The sequence below is a fragment of the Echiichthys vipera genome (assembly GCF_963691815.1).
Source record: "Echiichthys vipera genome assembly, chromosome: 17".
NCBI lineage: Eukaryota > Metazoa > Chordata > Actinopteri > Perciformes > Trachinidae > Echiichthys > Echiichthys vipera.
The window spans coordinates 9,022,061-9,043,582 of NC_139842.1; the positions used below are offsets into that span (position 1 = coordinate 9,022,061).

General features: G+C 40.6%; 3 protein-coding genes across 4 annotated transcripts; all 3 read left to right on the plus strand.

Annotated features, from left to right (window-relative positions):
- Positions 1–7,117: 7,117 nt before the first annotated feature.
- On the plus strand, positions 7,118–10,213 carry ppp1r27a (protein phosphatase 1, regulatory subunit 27a). The gene is made up of 3 exons (XM_083930748.1): positions 7,118–7,869; positions 8,049–8,199; positions 9,269–10,213. Exons 1-3 carry the CDS (start codon positions 7,431–7,433, stop codon positions 9,387–9,389), a joined length of 711 nt encoding a protein of 236 aa, XP_083786874.1. The 5' UTR covers positions 7,118–7,430; the 3' UTR covers positions 9,390–10,213.
- Positions 10,214–11,280: 1,067 nt separating this feature from the next.
- mcrip1 (MAPK regulated corepressor interacting protein 1) lies at positions 11,281–16,353 on the plus strand. Of its 2 annotated transcripts, none has more exons than XM_083930632.1 (5): positions 11,281–11,369; positions 12,088–12,128; positions 12,325–12,443; positions 15,415–15,519; positions 15,596–16,353. In XM_083930632.1, the coding sequence occupies exons 2-5, from the start codon at positions 12,121–12,123 to the stop codon at positions 15,658–15,660; spliced, it is 297 nt and encodes a 98-aa protein (XP_083786758.1). In that variant the 5' UTR covers positions 11,281–11,369; positions 12,088–12,120; the 3' UTR covers positions 15,661–16,353. The 2 variants fall into 2 exon arrangements, with proteins under 2 accessions (XP_083786758.1, XP_083786757.1); XM_083930631.1 differs by having other exon boundaries at positions 11,282–11,369; positions 12,034–12,128.
- A 1,157-nt stretch (positions 16,354–17,510) lies between these two features.
- Positions 17,511–20,518, plus strand: alyref (Aly/REF export factor). The gene is made up of 6 exons (XM_083931062.1): positions 17,511–17,839; positions 19,221–19,379; positions 19,497–19,644; positions 19,832–19,895; positions 19,972–20,161; positions 20,251–20,518. The coding sequence occupies exons 1-6, from the start codon at positions 17,597–17,599 to the stop codon at positions 20,263–20,265; spliced, it is 819 nt and encodes a 272-aa protein (XP_083787188.1). The 5' UTR covers positions 17,511–17,596; the 3' UTR covers positions 20,266–20,518.
- Positions 20,519–21,522: the final 1,004 nt, after the last annotated feature.

Consider the following 21,522-nt stretch of genomic DNA (forward strand, 5'->3'; position numbering starts at 1 on the left):
TAATTCAAGATCATGTGCATTAATCAGTAGAATGGAATGAGCTTCAAACTCAGCTTAGGGACAAGGTCAGGGTGGATGACTGGTTCGTACACACACCAGACTTTCATCCAGGAGACTGCGGTTTGTGTCCTGTCCCATGTGAAAGTGAAACTTGAAGGGATGTCTATCTGATTTTAAACCAGTTCTGCCTGGCAATGTGGGCAGTGTGTGCAGATTATAGATGTACATCAGCTCTGACGCCATCAGAATCCACATGTACTCTTAAAAAATACAATCTCCACCCACCCAAATTAATTATTTTCACGGCTTTTGTGACCCGCACCCGCATGGACATTTCAGTGCCCCTCTACCATTCCCTGTATGAGTGTTTTCTGCTCCATGTAGAAGCAGAGATGCGCTTCATGGAGCACTTTGTAGGCTAGTGCCACAGAAGGAAGCCAATCAACATTCATCTCTTCATATAAAAGTTCACCGTTCATCTCCCTCTTCATTCATTGGCAAAATTAGAAACTGTAGATACAAACTTGAAAAAGGAAGCAGAACTAAACATTTGGCATGACATAATCAATGAAGCGCAACCGTTCAGTCTGCAGCTCTGTTCGGGGAAGTTTTTCAGGCTCACAAAACTCAGATCAAACTGTCAAACTAGACAGCGTTGATTAGCTGTAATTTCAGGAAGTTTGTGACAGAGCAAGCACCGCCGCTTTGTGATTGGTTGGTCACAGGGTTAGTTAAATAGTAGAAAGCAGCATGGAGGTTAGTGAAAATGTTACGGTGGTTACTTAACTCAATTAAGCAATTTCACACGAGAGGGAAATTGCTGTTGCCATGCAACACAAACATTATCCTGCGCACTAGCTTGCTGTTTTGTTTAAATGTGTACACGTTACCACAGGCCAGCTACAGTAGATCTGTTACTTATTCAGTCTCTCTTCCAACCGTGGCTCGGCTAATTTGGAAGGATTTCCGAGCACTGCTTTGTGCTGCTGTGTATAAACCTGTCTATGCTCCAGGCTTAACCAGAAGAAATGGTTCAAACATTTACATTATTCGAATAGCATGGGGTTAAAAATACATATTCATTCAGTTTGTGGTAATGAATACGGACCAATTCCCATGGAAACTATGTGCTTGTGACTCGGGGGTTCAGCAACTTTAGAGTTCAGAGGCATGAGAACCACGAGGGCCATGTCATGTATTTTAGGAGCAGATGGCAGTTGGGCTCATTTTCAACAAAAATAGCTCAATTCACTTTTGGTTGGCTCGTCTAATGCGCTCGCTTGGCTCTGTGTGGGGACTAACCCTTTTGTAAATTCACCTCACATCTACTGATCTTATAGGATCCACCGAGAGCACACTGATCAGTAAACAGCAAAGGACTTTTCCTGCTTCATTTAATTAACTTAAATGACAAATTTTAGGGGGAAGAATGTATTTTATTTTCTCAAATACACAAGTGGATGTTACCACTCTCTGGTGTCCGTTATGTTATTTGTTTTCCACCAAGTCCACATTGAAAAGAAATGCCTCTATTATACAAAGCGTCATTGATGTCACTTCATATCAACTGCAGTAATACAACTTCTGTAGCCATATTTGTGCTCAAAAATGACATACCCTAATATGTAAAGTTTGTTGCTGTGCAAGTTGAACTGATCAGTCATTTGGAAGTAGTTTAACCAAATGAACAGCTGCCATAAAGCAATAGAAGATACCTGATGTAACGTCACTGCTTTGCTCTTGGTAATAAACAGAAGGGGGAGGCCAAGGCATCTAATACTTATAATATTGATTCCCATTTCTTCCATTAAAGGTGGGAAGTTGAATTAGCATTATATACAATACAATATCTTCTATTGCAAATCTAATTATTGTAATGTCTAGCAAATAACTTTAGCAACTAACTATTCCAGTTTTTAAATGCTGGGACTGAATATCAAGGTTTAAATTTTGAGTCTCCCACAGCTGCAGGCATCATAATGTCCTTCTTCTTCGCTGACCAACAGAGTTGCTCCTGATTTAAAAAGCATAACTGCCGTAACCATATCCTTAGCCCAGGGAAGTATCTCCCACTGGTTTGTGGGGATCCAGACCGAGACTAATCCTAAAAATGTTTACTGTCCAGTGATCCAGGTGTGTTCATGCCACTGCTCTTGTTGGGACCCATGGGAGTGTGTGTGCCCAACACAGTGGGGCGGTTTCTGAGAAAAGTGAACAAAAAAGGGTATATTTCCAAAAAGCTGGCAGAAGGTCTGCGTTTTCTCGACACCCTGTGCCTCACTTCTATTTAAAATTCTTGCTAGAGTCCTAGCAAAGCTGTGAAGATTCAGTTTGTTTATGCATACTTATGGATTATACCAGCATATGACTTGTGTTACGCTGACCATTTTAGACAACAATGTTTATGATGACAGCCTGGATTCATGACATGCTATACACAGCAAGGATGCTTCGCAGCTTATTTTTAGGCAATGGAGTCACCAACCTGCCTCCTACCTGCATCACGTGTGCCACTTGGGTGTTAAGGAATGCATTGATGGCTTTTTTGTAACATGTCTAGTCCTGTGATAAGCCTCTATGACAGATCACTATTTAAACTGTAACTGTTTGTCCCTGAGTATCTGGCTGTATTGGGTCGTGCAAATGGACACCGCTGATACCAAATGACAGATTTTTGATCTTGTTGAGGATTATTGTCTTTGACCTAAAGATTCAACTCCACAAAAATACTTCTGTATTAATGTGATCAGCCGGTATTGATGTCCAAATCCTTAATACTAAAACTAATGCGATGCCACGAAATTTAAATTATATCAGGGCCAGTATCCCAGATATCGATAATGATGATCTTCATGATGAATCATGTGTCATCATTTATGAGGTGAATGCATCATTAATAGGCTACTTGTGAAAGTGAATGAGAACCTTGTTCGTAGCAGCAGCTCGACAGACAGACGATCTGAGATGGTTTAACACTGAACACTGCAGCTGCTGTTATATGTGTGCACATATGAAGCTGCATGCACCAAGTAGAGGGTCAATGTGCCCAAAATGTGATTCAACATACTACTGGACACATCAACCTAATATTTTTTGTGCGCATTGTTCGCTATATGCTCAATGACTATTAGTGGTTGCGGTGATTCATAATTTTTTTGACTTTCAGCCAAATGCGTCTATGGTTGCTAATAGTAACTTACATTAATGGTTGCCATACATAAAAATCACAGTAATACTGTATGTATGCAATCAAAATTGATTCATTGAAAATTTAAGGTTTTTACGAGGACACTCACTTGTGTTTGTGTTTTCAACAGCTGCCGCCTATCCCTACTGTATGCACATGTGCACACTATGTACATATATTTGAGTATTCATACCTGACCATCTTTTCGCTCAATTATGTTTGTTGTAAAGCTTTTTGCCACTAGTTTTAAAGCACACTTGGAATACATTTGACCTTGACCTTGAGCAGGTTCAACCACAACACATTCAGCTGGGAGTCACCAGTTAACACGGTCACTCCTTAAACTGAACACCAGCAGCCAAAAGCAAGCCTTACCTCATCTGTTGCAGGACACATTTTAGCCTTTGTCTCAGCTCAAAAATTGGCATCCACAGATACGTTTTGAACCGGAAACATCTGCAGATGAATTCCATACACTATGACCCACTTAAGTTAGGCCTGATACAAGATGAATAAATCCCTGTTTGTTTGTTTTTATCTGTGCCACCATCTTGACTTTAAGGGAGCCACAATTGAGTTTCTTTGAGGGAATATAATATAAATATATTACATAGCAATGAATAAATTGGGATGTTTGGACTTCCCATTTGTGTTTTTTTTATATGAAGTTTATACAGTAAGGCAAACCCAGGATGCTCAGTTACTTTACCATTACACTTTTCTATGCATCTTAAAGAAAACTGAGACTTTACTGCACTCCCCATTCTTCACAGACATGCCCTCGGACACTTCTACTGAGTGCACTTGTCTAGTTTGCTTTATTTTCAGGAGACGAGGGGGTTTTCAGAATCAGAATCAGAATCAGAATACTTTATTGATCCCCGGGGGGAAATTCTTTTGTTCGAATGCTCCGTGCACAGTAGAAACAAGCCATAAAGATGAATAAAGTAGAAATAAAATAAAGTAAAGACTCAAATAAAATACAATTAAAATAAATCTAAGTAGCTAATAAATAGCCAATAAAATACAGTACAAATAAATAATAAACAATCAAGTAAACAATCTGAAGTGGATAAGAGCCGGTGGGGAGTTCTACCATGTTCTACAATTAAAAATAAACACTCAGTGGATATTTTATAAGCAGATTGCTGCACTTTACGGTCTCTATATATTTAAATATGACTTATTTTAGGCCAACCGAAAATGCAGGGAGAATGTTCGTCCTTGCCGTCAAAAGAGAGTTTATAATGAAATGCTAGAGATGTTCATGTTAGGAGATAATTACAAACAGTATAACTGAAGGAGTACCTGATGAACTGACGACACCTCGCCGATGTGTGACCTTGTCCCTTTCCTGTCAATGATTGTTGTTGCTAACATTGTCGTTGGTGATGTTCCATACACTTGAATGATTTCTACCCTGACTTCTTGGTAATTTGACAGATCATAACACACAGGGTAGCCTAGGACTATGTATAGCAAGAAGCTGTAACACTTGAGACCTCTCCCTGGCACCTGAGACCTGACACCAGGCTGTAGGCTAACAAACAAACATTTTCCACATGCTGAGGTTCTCGTTTCTTCTCGTGAGGAAGTCTCGGAGGAGAAGAGTGAAGGGAAGCTCAGGGACGCCCCTGCACCCCATCAATACCATATAAGAGACGTTGAAACCTGATAGCTGCTTCTAAAAATCTCTTGCTCGAGCTGTGAACATTTAAATACTCTCACTTCAATTTGTCTAGACATTAGCTCTAAGCCTCTGTCCCCTGCACCCCCTGATTAGAGACCAGTAGTGCAGGGAGGTGATGAATAATAATTTGTGTTGGCATTTAGAGCTGGGGTCAACTCTTACCACAGAAATGAATTGATAATTTCCTGCTGGCATCTCATCAGTCAGTCTTATGTGATCTCCCTCATCTGGTTGTGTAATACATATGCTACAGAACGGTCCTAAACAGTGATATTCTGAAAATTCTCAAATGTGAAACAAAATGCTTTTTTTTGCACCAGAGTAATTATTTCCCAACAACCCTCTTGGTGTCCGCACCACCACCAGATGGAATGATTGTAGTTCTAAGAACGGGACTACTAGGGGACTACTTTTTCAGAGTAGGTCTGGGTACTCCCTCAGTCCCAGCACAAGAGGAATGGTGTAAGTGTACGGTGATTGGTGAAATACATGAGCCAATGCAGAACTGGCAACCAACATTTTTAACTGTTAGCTAACTTTACGATGTAATGCTTCATCCACACACTGTTGTAATCCGCGTAGGAAAGCAGAATTGTATCACCATATGACTGACTTATTATCTGTAACCAGTCTAAGGCATAGCAGAATTAGCTAACTAGCCAGCTGTCCACTCATTAGCTAGCTAGCCTGTTAATTGCACCATGCTACACCGGTTACAGAAAATGAGCCAGACAGCACTACGGTCCCTCCGTCTCACTCCTTACTTTGCCGGACGGAGGATGGCAGCTCCAGAGACGGACAAGCCATCCCTCTCCAGAGCTGGAGTCCACTCTCATCCAGGCCAAGTAGTCTGCCAGCAGCTGAGAGGGAAGCAGAAAAACGACAGGCTTACATCTCTTCAGTTTTCCTATCGGCGGGGCGAATGCAAACAGAAATAAAGCCATGAAGTTCTTGGGGGAGCCCCCATGTGAGCAGGTTCTCTAAGGGAGTCCCCAGGACTGTTCTAAAAATGCCTAAAGTTGTCTGCAGGTTTTCTGCTATCACACAACTGCTGAACGACAGCCTTGTTATGATGGTGAAGCTACAGTATGTGAGCAAATAACCAAAGCTATGAATTATATGAATAAAATTTAAACTGAAAGATGTAGAATATGTAGCAACATAAATAGCTGCAAGCAGGAGATCAAGTTCTGAAGCAAGGTCATATCTCAAGTGGTTAAGTTGTGCAGAGAGAAATAAAAACCTGAGTTTGGCAGCTATGCTATTTCCTCTGTTACATTTGGCAGCATCTGTGCAATGCCCAAGATCTCTTCCAAAGTGTTTGTGAACCAGTTATAACCAGCTCTGCCCATTGTAGAAATCTGTCTGGGACAGCTGGTGCCACCAGCACATGACAGCACAAATTCACATGTAGGCTACGGACATTCACTGATAAACACATGTACTTTTACAAAATGTAATTTTACAAAAGACCAATAGGATAAGGTTTTTGTTTATAGGAAATGCAGCATTTTGTTCTATGTGCGTAAATCTGATGAAGGAAGCCAAAAGTTCAATGTTGCGTTTTTCGCAACCACGTGACTTTTCAGTGGCATTTGAAGGGAGAGGTTACATTTAGGGGCTCGCGCACATAACCTCTTCAGTGGGTGGATTTTATTGGTGTATCTGGTTATGATGCAAAGGGCAAGCATGAAGCGTCACATGATGGACCTGCAGGTCAAGAAGGAACATAACAAGAGCTCCACTTTATTCCAGAAGTGTTATATTACACGGAAGAAGACAAATCAACAGCCCATACCGGAACAAAATCATGTGATATTGTTGTTGTTTATTTGTCCTACAATACATCTTTGCACATTAATAGAACCAAAGCAAAGTGATTCACTGAAAATGTATGTATATAACTGCTTCTAATTACCCAAAATAGGGAAATAACTGTGCCTGGGTATTTAAGGTATAGTCTCCCTCTTCTGTCAATATTAAGCTCTTATATTAATCATACTTGTTTATGTGTTTATGTGGGAAGATGTTGGTCTCCACCAAGACTCAAAGGGAACATTTTGGTTGTCAACATTTTTTACGAGGGGTGGGTAGTGGGCGTATGACTGTACAGTGGGAGGAGACAGACAAGGGCCACTCATTTCTGAGCTGAAGTCACTGGATATTAGGCCCTAAAATAGCTTTACAGAGGGTATATAGGGCTCCTCTCCCACTTGCCTCACCAGACATAAGTTCTGTGGAATAGCAAACGCACTTTGCAAATTCAGATGTGAGAAATTCACAGCAGGTGAGAAAAAGAGGACCATACAAGCTAAAAGACAGAGATTGGATCAGTGAAGCGAAGGATTTGAGAAGTGTTTGTATTCTGCAGTAACAGCAGGAGATACTCCAGCGGGGAACTAAAGGGATAAGAAGCAAGTGAGGAGAAGACAAAAAGGACACAGAGCAAAGGATACTGCTCTTTTATTGGATTGTTACGTTCCCTTGGATTTGTCCCTTCCCTCCTCCTGGGCTGACAGCATAGGGGGAGGCCGAGCTGCAACCACGGCAGGGATGAAGTACAACTACCATGTACCAGTGTCAACGTACACACGCAGTTCACAGTATACGCCAACACACCAAACAACTACGTACTACACTCCCTCACATTACACGCCAACTACACCGCACTACACACCCACATATGCCTCTACAACAAAGTACACCCCAACACAGTACAGCACGACACATTACACCCCATCACAATACACGTCCACTTACAAGGCTGCATCAACTTACATCCCCTCATACAGCAAGGGGTCACGGTACAGTTCAAGAACACAAGAAAAACAGGAAAAGCCTGCACCCATAATACCTGTCGCACCTGCAAAGAGAACTGTGCACTTCCCCAATGACATCGTCTTCCAGGACATTGTAAGACGAGGTGATATGGAACAAATCGGTCGGTTCATGAGGGCGAGGAAGGTTCGTGTGGATACAATCTTCCACTCAGGTCAGTCTGCAGAGCTTATACTTTTTTATCACATTGTCCAGCATTTTTTTAAATTTGATTTAGAAATCATGCCAACTCAATGTCACGGCTTCAAAGCTCTTTAGATGTCACTCACTGACCTGAACTGGCTTGAAATAACTGTACAGTGCTGCAGCGGACTGACGTAGTCAATTGTGCAGGTATGGCAGCACTACATGAAGCCGTGCTAACAGGAAACCTGGAGGTGGTGAAGTTGCTGGTGAAATATGGCGCAGATGTTCATCAGAGAGACGAAGATGGCTGGACGCCACTTCACATGGCCTGCAGTGATGGCTACCCGGAAATTGCCAGGTGACCTCTTAACCTTTTAATCTTGAACAATCAGAAAAGAGAAGACTTCGTCATATGTTGCTGATTTCTGAAAAGTAAAATAATCTTTCATTTTAATATTGAACAGATAGACAGATTTGAAACAACACTAAAATTCTGCACATTTTTCTATGAAATAGGAATACTTCAAATATCCCCGAAAGAGTAAAAAGAGGTCACTTAATCACAAGTATCTGTACTGAAACAGAGTTTATCTGGATATGATGCTGCAGTGTTTTTATTGAAAAACACATGAAACACTGTTTCATAATTCAGCACAAAACACAAAATATGGCATTCAGAAAAAAGGTCCTATATTGTGCTTATTTTTGGGTTCATACTTGTATTCGGGGTTTCTTCTCTGACATGTTTAAATTATTTAATGTTCAACAAATACTTTTTCTCATACTGTCTGAATATACCTCAATTCACCCCCGCCTGAAATGTTCTGTTTCAGCGTCTGTCTCTTTAAGACCCCCTTCTGCTCTGATTTGTCAGCAATTCTGCATCTCTTTAGGGAATGACTGTAACGGCTCTGTAGCAGCGCTTTCTACATCTATATAGTAAAGTTTTGACACCACAACTGTTCAGAAGTCCTGACGGCTCATTTAAAGGCACAGTTTCTGAATATGGGATGTGTGCATGCAATCTGTGGATTGAGCGTTGCACCTGCATTATAATGATTTAAAAAGACAGAAATCTCATTGTTTAAAATATGGGACCTTCAAGCAAGGCCAGGAATTAAAATAAAGGAACATTATTGGATAGGAGAGACTCTAAAAATGTAAAAAAAAATATATAAGAGAGGCTGTTTTGTGTTGAATTATATCCATAAAAAGAAATTATGGAACTGATCCATTCAGCTTCCCTAATACCACTGGGTTTTGACTGTTCATGTTATTCTGAGAGTCAAGACAGTGAAACAATAAAAAGCCATTGAAGGAGATCAGTTACAGTACAGTAACAATTAAAAAACAACTATTCCATGTTTTGTTTTGTTTTTTAATATCTAAGAACCTCTGTTTAACAGCGTGTTTCATTCTCCACTCAGTTACCTGCTGTCGATGGGAGCGAGCACAGAGGCAGAGAACGAAAACGGAGAGAAGCCCGCAGACCTCATCGACCCAGACTGCAAAGAGCTGGTCAAACTCTTCGAGACAGGCTGCGTGTGATTGGGCCCCAAATGGACCCTAAAGAGAGCAGCAACAGAGAAGACAGAAAGCTGAGCAGCTGCTTGGAATAGAAAGAAAAACATAATTAATAGTATAAAACAATGCAAACGCCATACAGACTTGTAACAGGGTGGAAGAAGAATGTAATCTGAGTTTGGGCCATGATCCTGTAAAGCAAGAGGATGGTTGCTCTAATCTAAGGCTTGTCGTAATACTCCAATAGGCTGCATTTATATTTCTGGTGGTTATTTTTTTTTTTTTATTATTTTACTTTGTTTTGCGCTTCTGTGTATTTGCTATACTGCCAGTGTCCATGCAGCAAATTTGAATCTGCAAATATCTCCCTCTCTTCTCAACAAACAATGTGGTTGTCACTCTGTTCCAGGTCTGAATATATATTCATTTCTGAGGGGTATTAAATTAATCTATTTCCTCATGAGAATTTCGTTTTGAGCACTCTATCGGTTGTGTCAGTGTTTAGCAAGCACTTTTTAAGTAGATGGTTGCATTCTTCAGACGGTGGGTTTCCAAACTGTGTATTTAATTCACAAAACAGAATTTGAGATGGGGTGTTTGTGTTTTATAGACAGAGTTATGTATCCTTACTGCTGGGCAGAACGAGGATCAGCCAAATTAATAACTGCTACTTCGTTGATGACCTGAAAGGGAAAAAACCTAAAGTGTATGCTGTGTAAGAATAATCACGGCTGCAGTAAGCTCCCTGATGTATTACTTTTGTAGAAATATGGATGTCAGCAATTAAAGTCTTATAATTTACTCCTCAATAATTATTTTTGTACGTTTTCATAAATAAAGAAACCTTTTATAAATATGAGTTGCTGTTGTGTAGTGTGTATTAGAAAAATGACAGAGCATTACAAGGTCGAGAGAGAAAACATCAGTATTTTCACCACCATGACTTTAGGCTGTAGATTTGACACGCCCTCAACTTTAGTCAGGTTTTGCAGCTACCACTGGTTTAAAATTGTAAATGAAAACAAATGATATCCTGATGTTACATGTATACCATCCTGATGTGAATGTAAAACTATATCGAAATAGAGTAGCAGTGATGAAAAAATAATGTTGTATTTGTATTCATTATGTTTTGGATTCGTTTTGTTTTTAAAGAAACCGATTAGAAAGTAATAGGGGGGAAAAACATTAATGAAACTAACAAACTATAATATACACATTCATTTAATTTTTAAAGAAAATCCCATACAGTATAGGGACTGCCTTTGTCCATTGTTCGCAGCAGCATCATTGTCATTAGGTATTATTGGCTGTCAAAACAAGCAAATAAATAATAATAATAATTTTTTAAAAAGGGATATTTAAGGCACAATTTATCGTTGTATATTTACAAGCAACACATACTCTTCCAGTTTTTATGGCACAAGATTAACAAATGTTACAGCATGCACCTTATTAAAAACCTATGGCTTTTAAATTTACACGTATATGGAATTAGTCTAGAATAATAAATACATACACGTTACGTTTAAGTATTTTCTTAGTATTACATTCATTTAGTGATTGTTTCCTTTTTTTATTTTGGAGATTCTTTAAAGTACCACCAGAGAGAGCTTAAGTACCACCGTTTGAGAACCAGTGTGTTAAGCCAAATCATTTTATGGATTGGTATTTTGCTAATATTATGATCAAATGAGTAATGTAAATTGCATCTGCCTAATATTTTGGATTGTTAAGCATTAGTAATAAATCCATCTTTGTTAGTATTACATTTTTTTAGAAATCATTTTGGAAGTTACTTCAGTAGATCAAACATCAAGAAGAAGCAACATGAGAACAGTCTTCAGTGAAGCTGTGGTGAGAGCGGCGCTTTCACTTCCGTGTCTTTTCTCTGGAACCCGCCTTTTCCCGGAAATGATTGGTTGGCATTGGCAACGTTTTAGCCAGGTCTAACGGCGTACACTGTGAATAAAGAAACCGAAAGAAAGGGTTATAAAAAAAAAGGTTTGTTCAATATCTTAACAGTGTGTCCTTTACTGTACATCTTGGAAATATTATAAGCGTATTTCTTTTAAATACGTAGAACAAATAACAGCAGAATATGAGCTATTAGAAGCTAACGTTACGACCGGACAATGTAAATGTAGCTAGCTGGCTAAAGTTAGCTGGAATTATTGTGTCAGCAAATCTATGGTTTAGCTCTCAAATCGTAGCTATATAGGGGGACTCGAATCACAATGAGCAGAAACGATGCTGGAGACAATGAATAGTGTTGTTTACTAGAATTTGAACAGTGGTTTAACGTACTGGGTTTGTAGCCTGCTGCTAACACTAACTGAAGCTACTGAGTAAAAACGTAAACAAAAGCCCTGTGGCTTGCTAACGTCGATATTTGTTCATTCTTTCCAGATGCACATCGTACTATAGCTAACAATAGAAACTGAGTTAACAACTCTCGTATTGTTACTGACGTTACTTGACTCATAAGGACTCTTCAGATGATATAGTGCATAGTTAGAAAATGTAACTCAGGGCTAACCAATACTTTCTATAGTTTACCATGTTTACTATATTTTTGAGTATTTTAGACCTGTGTTTTATGTTATTTAGGATCTGACTTCTTAGTTCATGTGGAGATGCTATACTTGCCACTGTTGTTTATTGTTAGAATTCAGCTGAGGACTTCTGAACCTTTTTTATTCTTCAAATCCACTCACCATAGAGGAGCGAGGAGCAAGTACAGACTGCAAACAGAATGACCAGGTTTGTGACAAGTTATGGCACTTAAATGCTAATGGACAAGTATAAATAATGCAATGAAATCAAATGAAATTTTAGTTCTGTTCTGCTTTGGGCTTGAGACACAGAAGAATATCATGTTGAAGTTTAGATTACAGTAAACAATGATCAAAATGCTTTTTTTCATGCTACTATTTTTTCTGTTTTCATGTTTGTGAAGCTCATCTGCTCCCAGGATGGTGAATAGTTACAAGCGGACTTCAAGCCCCCGATCCCCTACTAACAGTGGGGAGCTTTTTACCCCAGCACATGAGGAAAATGTGCGCTTTATACATGATAGTAAGTACATCTTCTAACATTGATGTGTTGAATTTCTTTCAAAAAAATATAAGCATTTTATTTTACTATTGATCAAAATAATAGACCTCTCACTCAGAACAAATTGAATTGTGTTGACCAGTAACAGCTTTGGCCCAAGTGTATTTGCTCTAGGCCAGTGGGACATAACAGGCCCAGAAGCAACCTCAGAGTGGCCCAGAATACATAAATCTGAGAGTATATGGAAGCAGCTAACTAGTGGGCCCTCCTGCTTCCTTCTTATCTTTGTTGAGAGTTGCATGTGCACAGTACGGATCAGGTAGCAACACCACCGATCATATTAATGTTTTTCATGTGACGCAGTTCCACAGTTTAATTTGTTAAATAAAAAGCCCTGCTGCAGACTATTGACATTAGCAAAAACATCAACAGGAAATTCAGCTTTGACCTGTTTAGATCGTATATGTTTAAATAACTTATTTCGTCTTTCTGCACATGATTTCCCACTTGATTTAAGTGGGTGATAATTATTAGGTAGGTCTGCTTGTGTTCCAACATCAGGAGTAATTTGTTTCTTCAGTAGAAGCTCAAATCTAAACCAAAACGGCACAAAGACTGTGAGGCAGACACATTAAAAAAAATCTGACTGTGATGTGTATCTGGATTCTGTATATTGTGCAGGTCAGCACTCTTCATTATAATCACTTAATGTGTAACATATTAACACATTCTTTATCATTGTGTTTATGTCACATGAATCAGGAATGCCAGCAGTTAAATAGACACATGTAACTTCAACTCGTATTGCTTATACTGTATCTAGGAGTAGACTGCTAAAGCAAGAAATAGCTTACAGTATGTGCTCAGTTGAATGTGACGACACAACCTGTAATCGGCAACGGCATTGCAACATTTTCTGTCAGCTTTTCCTCTCCAAAATGCAAGACGCCACACTAAACAGTCTCTAAGGGCGCACTCACACTGTCCTTCCCTAAAGGTGCATTCCCATTAGGGTCAAATACCCAGAATAAGGCAGGTCTCTCCCGCTGAACAACCCTAATTTGCACGTGAGTTGCTTGAGCGGCCGATTGTTTACCCTGTCACAGAGCTGGGCCATTTTTCTCCCCTGAGAGAAGCCTAGTTGCTTATTGGATATAACTCGGTGCGGAAGGACAGTGTGAGTGCGCCCTAAGCGGTATGTGACATGTTGCAGTACTTGACGCCACAACAACACGGCGAAGTAGAGTAGCCACTTTTATCCAGTGGTGCAGTAGAACGCAACGCAGAAAATGATCTGTGCATGCGCATCTTTTCACCGGCTTGTTAAAATAGGTGCTGCAGTGGCCGGGTTGGATTCTGACCTGTGGCCCTTTGCTGCATATTTCCTCTCTCTCTCTTCCATTCACACACACACAAACACACACACAAACACACACACACACACACACACACACACACACACACACACACACACACACACACACACACACACACACCCACACACACACATACACTCACACACACCGCACACACGCACACAAACACACACAGATACACACAAACCATACTGCAGGATGCAAGCCTGTCTTTCAAAAAACACTTCTACAGCGCCCAGAATTTTAAGGTAGAGTGTTTTCTTTCATGTTACTTGTACATAAGTTGACGTTGTGAATCATACCTACCACCTTAAATCGAACTACAACTATTCTCTATTTATCACTTGGAGAACACCGTATCACCGTATCACTGATCATCCGACGATCGAAACCCGTGATACGTCACCTCCGGAGTCTCCTAAATACCCCCCTGGGGCCTTTTTTTGTGATAGAAACACGGCGAGTGAGAGGACTTTTGAGAGGGTGTGCCCTGCAACTTTCCCAGCAGACAGATTTTACCCCAATAGAAACGCGCCTCAATTCTCAACACTGATACTAATCAGTGATCAGTGATCAATCTATTTTCATTGTTTGCAAAGCAGAGGGAACCACACCTTGTTTATTGTGTGGAGTTTTCTTTTATTATTCACCTAGTCTCATCAAATGCATTTTCTTCCTCAATAAAACATTTGTAACTTGGCGTGTTACCGACCCCCGTAGATCCATTGAATAATGCGAGACCATTAGCTTGACTGTGTATCACATCACCCTTGCTCGCATGCTTGCATGTGAGATGTTTTGCATGCACACAAGATAAACAAAACCAGGACCCACTCATAGGAAACACTCCATAGCGCTATTAGAGGTAAACTCCACAGGGAACCTTAAAGTCCTGAGAATAGTAGTGACAATGAGGTAGGTTTGAGTGCTTTGACAGTGACAGTGTCACGCTAAAGACCACGGACTACTCCTTAGATTGCTTTTCAATGATTACTTCAACCTAGCCTAGCAACCAGACGAATCTACCAAGCTCATGTTTTGACTAAAGTTGGTGACTTGTTTTTTTCCTGCTTTAAAACAGACCAAACACCTCCCCAACTTGCTTTTGTCACTTAGCACCGTGTCGTTTCGTTGCTGAGATTGGTTTTAGGTAACATTCCGTTGCTAATAAATGGCATCCAGAGCCATTTTGGTCTACAATGTTGATAAGGCCCCTTGGAAATCAATAAATGAACTAAGAAGTTCCAGACAAATATGCATTTGCAAATTGGTCTGGTGATGCCAGGCTGACTGCAACCATGATCTCTGAAAGTATAATTAGTGCTACAGGATCTGAATCAGACAACTTAATTTGCCTACCCTGAGTACAAGTACTGGCATTGAAGTACTTATTTAATTTGAAAAGTGCTAAAGAATGAGTTTGCAAGTTAAAAACATGCCAGCACGCTGTCTCAGATGCAGTGAGATTTAGAACTTAAAGTACACATCTCACCATCCTTAATTTGAACTTCTTATTTACCTTCTGTCTATCTTCTCATATCATCACTACAAGTCTGCAGGGTAGGATAAGATGCCTTATATGTAACAAAAGAATTGTTGTCTTTACTCTTTCACAGCCTGGCAGTGCGTGCTCCGAGACATCAGATCAATGCAGAATAGTGAACGTAGTGACCGTGGACCACAGGAGTATGTGGAGAAGAACCCAAATCCTAACCTACATTGTAAGTAGCAAAGGTGATTTATTTTTTATGTCACAGTGCAGGCCAGTTACCAACTTGTTTCTGTCTGCTCTTCCAGCTTTCACACCAGTGGACCTGAGCGACCTCAAGAAACGCAACACACAGGACTCCAAGAAGTCCTAGTCTTTCTCATGATGGTCCAGTCGCTTCTTTCCACCCATTATCCTCAAGAACTTTTCCTCCATCAGCCAGAAAGTCAGCCCTGTTGGCCAGTCTAGCGCAGAATGCCAATGTCATTTCTCAACTCTGGACCATAGCAACTCCCATCTCTTTATTTACCTTCCACAACTGACTACGAAGAAAAGAACTGGGATTCCAGGGAGCACCAATTCTCTCGTCTCTTGGTTCATGTTTTTAAGTCACAAAAAAAAGTCATATGTACATTCTTTTTGTGGATGGGACTGATGCAAAACTTTCATCAAATTTGCTGACATCTGTTGCTGAGGTACAAACTGTTGACACTCTCCACAGGACACAAAAGACTGCAGTCTTAAATACAAACCTTGTTTTCTTTACTACTGCTACTTGTATGACTTTGGAGGAAAATGTGAAAGGGCTGACTTCTATTTTTTTTTTTCGCTTTGGAAGATAGTTTGATCAGTAAATTGTAGAAGTAATGAATGGTCAAATTGGATATACACTTTATGGACAAGTTTTGGAAGCCAAATGCAGTGTAGAAGGCCAACATTTTTATTATAAATTCTCTTACCCTCAAATGGACTTTACTAAGTAGAGACCACCCCGAGTATGCTGCCCTTCGTTATCCCCCTCCCCTAAGCCTTGAAACAAAATGTTGAATAAAACACTTTTACATTACTCCTACTTGTATTGATCTTACGTAAATATTGACCATTGAAAAGGGAACTAAATGAAATGTACCCTGAATCTAATACTAGGGGGAATTCAAGCCAAATAATTATTAAAAAACGTTTAACTTTTATTCTGGTTATACTGATACTGAGAGCTGCTGCCAATTATTTTCATTATCAGTTATATTCTTTATTAATTGATTAATCAATATTCAGTTTGCTTGTTTTGTCTGACCGTAGATATTTATCTATAGAGGGCTAGATAAGAAGCAATTATTAATATTGATGAGGCTGGAACCAGTGAAATGTTGGCACTTTTACTTAAAGAAATTACTTGTATGATTAATCAATGATCAAAATAGTTGCAGTTTTCACACCCAACTAATGAATTGATACTACTAATACTAATTAATATTGTTTAGCTCTGATTTGAACATGTTAATCAAAACCGAAAATTTTAAATATGAGTTATTTAGGAACATGAGCCAGTCATTCATGTTGATAAGGGCTAATAGGCTACAGTACATTTTGTGCTAACAGTATTTTTTTATTTAAAAAAACAAACCTTTTAATAGGACATCACCCAGTATGTTAAACCACTGATCAAATTATCATATATATAACTGGACAGCTAACCATAGATTTGCTGACACAATAATTCCAGCAAAAAATAAACAAAAAATATATATAAATAACATGAAATATGGCAGAGGTCATTTAAGAATTGAAAACAAGTTAACTGAAAACATTAAATAGAGAGCAAAATGTTACAGTTTTGATGTTTTTTGATAAAGTAATTTTCTTAATATTTAACACCATTTCGTTTTTAGAACACATTAAAGTTTTACTTTGGCAAATTTACATTTCTTATTGTAAAGAAGAAAGAAAATATTCTTTCACATATATAGTATCGTATCTGACAAAAGCAAATATTACATTTTCCAGAAATTGTTCAAGTTACAGGTAATATACAAAATGAATCTCCTGATATCTTTCCACAATTTGTGTATATGTTTACATTTCCAGGTATTACAATAGGATGGCGTGTGTGGCTTGGTCACGCGTATTACGTGATGACGTCAAGTTTACGTGCAATACGTACCCAGCCGACTGGTATATACAACCGGCGCTGGTGTATTGTTTTCTTTCATCGGAGCAGAGAGCTGTGAAGGGACGAGGAGAGGAACAAAGCCAGGCTAGGGTGTATTTTTTATATTTTGTCGACGGTTTAGCATTACTGAGGCAGCATAATGGCCGATAAAATGGATATGTCTCTAGACGACATTATCAAACAGAACAGGCAGCAGAGAGGTGGAGGCCGGGGTGGAAGAGGCCGAGGCCGGGGAGGCCCAGGCGGCGGTCGGGGAGGAGGAGGTCCCGGGCGTCTTGGAGGCGGCGGCGGAGGATTTGGAGGCCGAGGCGGTGGATCCGGCCCCATGAGGGCCCGACAGAACCTGAGCCGCGCTAGAGGCAGACCAACGCCATACAGCAGGGTATGAGAAAATTAAAAGGAATGGGCAGAAAAAGGAAAAAACCTTCGGCAAACCTGAAAATGCCAGGTTAACCTCATTCTTGTCTCCAGTAGGCTCGCTAGTGAAGCGAAAGAAATGTTCGCTTATTACCGCCGAGTTCCCCCCCGGGTGGGAACTCTATTGTTTGCGGTTAAGCATTAATGGAAGTTGTATAGTGTGTCCCTTCTCCCACAACCCGTATGTGTTACATCATTTTTGAAGAGGAATCTTTTTTTGGAGAGGGCGAACGCCATATTGGCTCACTAGCTAAAGGTGGATCGAGAAGGCCTCGGCGGCGCCATTTTGAATCCGACACATTGAATTAGAGCTAGTTGTTCACGGCCAATAACGGCTTTTAATCCCAAGTGTCACAATGCTGGTGAGAGGAAACCACGACATCGTGAAAATGATTTTTTTTTCCCACCACTTTTGGAGTCTGGCTTTTGCCTTTGTCATGGTGCGGCGACCAGGCGGCCTTTTGTTCACAAGTGTGCTGGAGGGTCTCACGACAAGGCCTCTTCGGTGGCTTTTCAACCTGTTATTTGTGGATGGATCGGTGGACTTCAACCCTCCCCCTGATAATGTTCATTTGAGGCAAAGCCTCACGCCTTAAGTGTGAATAAGATTTTAGACGAAGCCCTAATCAAAATGGCGTGGTCTCAAAATGGACGCTCAGATAATCCACGCTCATGTTGAGGAGGTAGCAGGCCCTTTATCTAGTCGTTTTTCCGATCCAAATCCCCCCTCATCCAATGGACACTAACCCCTTCCTGGAAGCTCGTTTCGTGGGTTGGTAAAGAACTTTTTGGCGGTCCAGGAAAACACGGTGCAACGCTGGAGGCAACACTGCTTCAGATGGCGACCCCTGTGTACCCGAGGATCATATCTGGAGAGAGCCTATGGTGGAGGCGCAGATGGCAAGAGAACAATGGGCAATGTTTGGTAGCTAGACTGGGTGGGCAAGTTGTTCCAGGGGTTAGAATAGCGATTGTGGGTGGTTTTGGGATAATAAATGATGCTCAATTTTGACAGTCATTGGGTAAATACAGTCTCGGGAAATGTCGCTATACCCCATTGTTTAAATTGTACATTGTGTGTATAAAGAAGTAATATACAACAGATCCCCTTGCTGTTTTAGTTAAGTTGTTTGTCCTGTGCATGTCCTCTGTCTGAGCTGATTCACTTGCTTGTAGTGATGGGGTGGGCAGGGAACATTTGGGGACCCTCTAGGGGAACTGAGCACCCTGACCCTGTTGGAAGTGGAGCCCCTGCTTGCCCCAACACCCAGCCGTGTGGACTCTGTGATTGACAGAGGCAAGGGGGTCCTGAAGTCAGCAGGTGCGTTCTCTTTCATCTGTTGCAGCCTAAACAGCTTCCCGATAAGTGGCAACATGACATGTATGACAACGGCTTCACCGGCTTCAGTGGCCCTGCTGGAGGCGGCGGAGGAGCTGGCGTGGAAACTGGAGGGAAGCTCCTTGTCTCCAATCTCGACTTTGGGGTTTCAGATGCAGACATTCAGGTATTTTGCCCTACACATGTTTTGCATTTTTTAGTAGAGCATGTTTGCCATATATTGGTTTTGCTAAACACTGTGGGGCAAAGGAGTGGCTAACTGGGGTGTTTTTGTTTTTTTCAGGAACTTTTTGCTGAATTTGGGACTCTGAAAAAGGCAGCAGTTCACTATGACCGGTCAGGAAGAAGCCTGGGAACAGCAGATGTCCACTTTGAAAGAAGGGCAGATGCGCTCAAGGCCATGAAACAGTACAATGGAATCCCACTTGATGGTATGTCTCAAACCCAAGTCACATGCATCCTTTTGCTTTTAATTATGGCTGCACAAATGTTTTCATTCTGGTTTTAACTTAATGGTTAGCATTTGTATTGATCTAAAAACACTGCGAGTCAAAATACTCGATTGTCACATTACTTTCCTGCCAAAATTTTGAATGCCATGATGTCTTTTGTCTCTAGGGCGGCCTATGAATATACAGCTCGTCACATCACAGATCGACACGCAGAGGCGACCTATGCAAGGGTGAGTGTTACTGTATTTTGTTCATACAACTTCAGTCTCAGCCTGGGCACTGTTTCTGATGGTCAATTGTCTTCAGTCTGAACAGAGGCGGTGGAGGAGGCATGAACAGAAATCGCGGGGGAGGCTTCAGAGGCATGCAGAGAGGCCGCGGAGGACGTGGTGCAGGTGGTGCTGGAGGAAGAGGTCGGGGTGGCCGCGGCGGTGGTAGCAAGCAGCAGCTGTCAGCAGAGGAACTCGACGCCCAGTTAGACGCTTACAACGCCAGGGTATGTCAATACTGCTGACAATGCAATACCTGTCGTTCAATAACACATTGTGGTTTTGCAGCTGTCTCATTTCACTCTTGTTTTCTCAGATGGACACCAGCTAAAAATGAAGCTCCCTCCGGTTGTCCCTTCCTGTCTGCACAGAAGGGTGTTACAAAATGTGCAGAATATTTTACACATGGTTGTCTGATGTGATTGAAATTATTGTTCCAACCTTCTTTTAAATGCTCTGTTTTTTACCAGTATTTGTTTTGTTTTTTTCTGATGAAAATGGTTTTGGCTGTAGGTTACTGTGGATTGGGTTTCCCCAGTTCTTTCCCTGTAGTTAATGATACTTGTAATAAACCTACAGTGCATATTAACCAAATACTGTCTGTATTTTGTTGTCTACCTGTCCATCCTGTTTAAAATGGCTTTAAATTCAAAGAAAGTCCTTTTATTCGCAGTAAACCAAAATGGAATTTCCACATGTTGGTTTTTTTTTTTTAAATTTATTTTAACTGATTATAGCTGTGTTGCATGTGAAAGACAGACTTATATTTTTGTTTTGTTTTAACCTTTTGGGATAAACATCTTTAATGTTTGATCCATTTCAGTAGGTTATTGTAGGGTCTTGCAATACATTTTGGCCTGCGTGCAACACAAGATATTTCACGGAAACGAATACAGGGTCAGCTTTTTACCAATGAAAACTTGAAAACTTCATCTCACCTTCATCCGATTATTCGGGGTCCGGTCGCGGGGGCAACAGCTTTAGCAGGGGACCCCAAACTTCCCTTTCCCGGGCCACATTAACCAGCTCTAACTACAAAATAACTGCCACAACACCCACACTTCTGTAGTACGTGGCCAAGCACGGCCTATGTAGACTGAGAAGGCTGTGTATGAGTCTGAAAGCTTTTTGAGGACAGTGCTAAATAATGGTAGATGTTATAATTGGTATGTGTGCTCACCGGTTTTACCTGCCAGTCAATATTACTTCACAGTATATATCCCACAACTCATGCTTCACTGTCTTGATCTACTACCACATCACGGCCGCTAGATGTCGCACTGCCCTGTTAGCGATCATAATGTGAAAGAATTATCAACCATATAAGGTCAATATAGTCATGTTTTGGGGCCTACAAGCTTCTGCAGTGTACTTCTCTACCTGCATACCACACCTATGATTTGAACCGAATCATGTATTATGTACTGATACATTGAATATATATTAAAATCTACTTCGGTGGATAAAGACATTGTGAAGTAGCTCAAAAACAAGGAATGTCTGCTAAAGAACTGCGACAACATTGAGAGGAAAGAGAAATGAACAAAGCATGTCTGTAGGTGAGTGTGCAGCTCCGCTCTGCATGCCC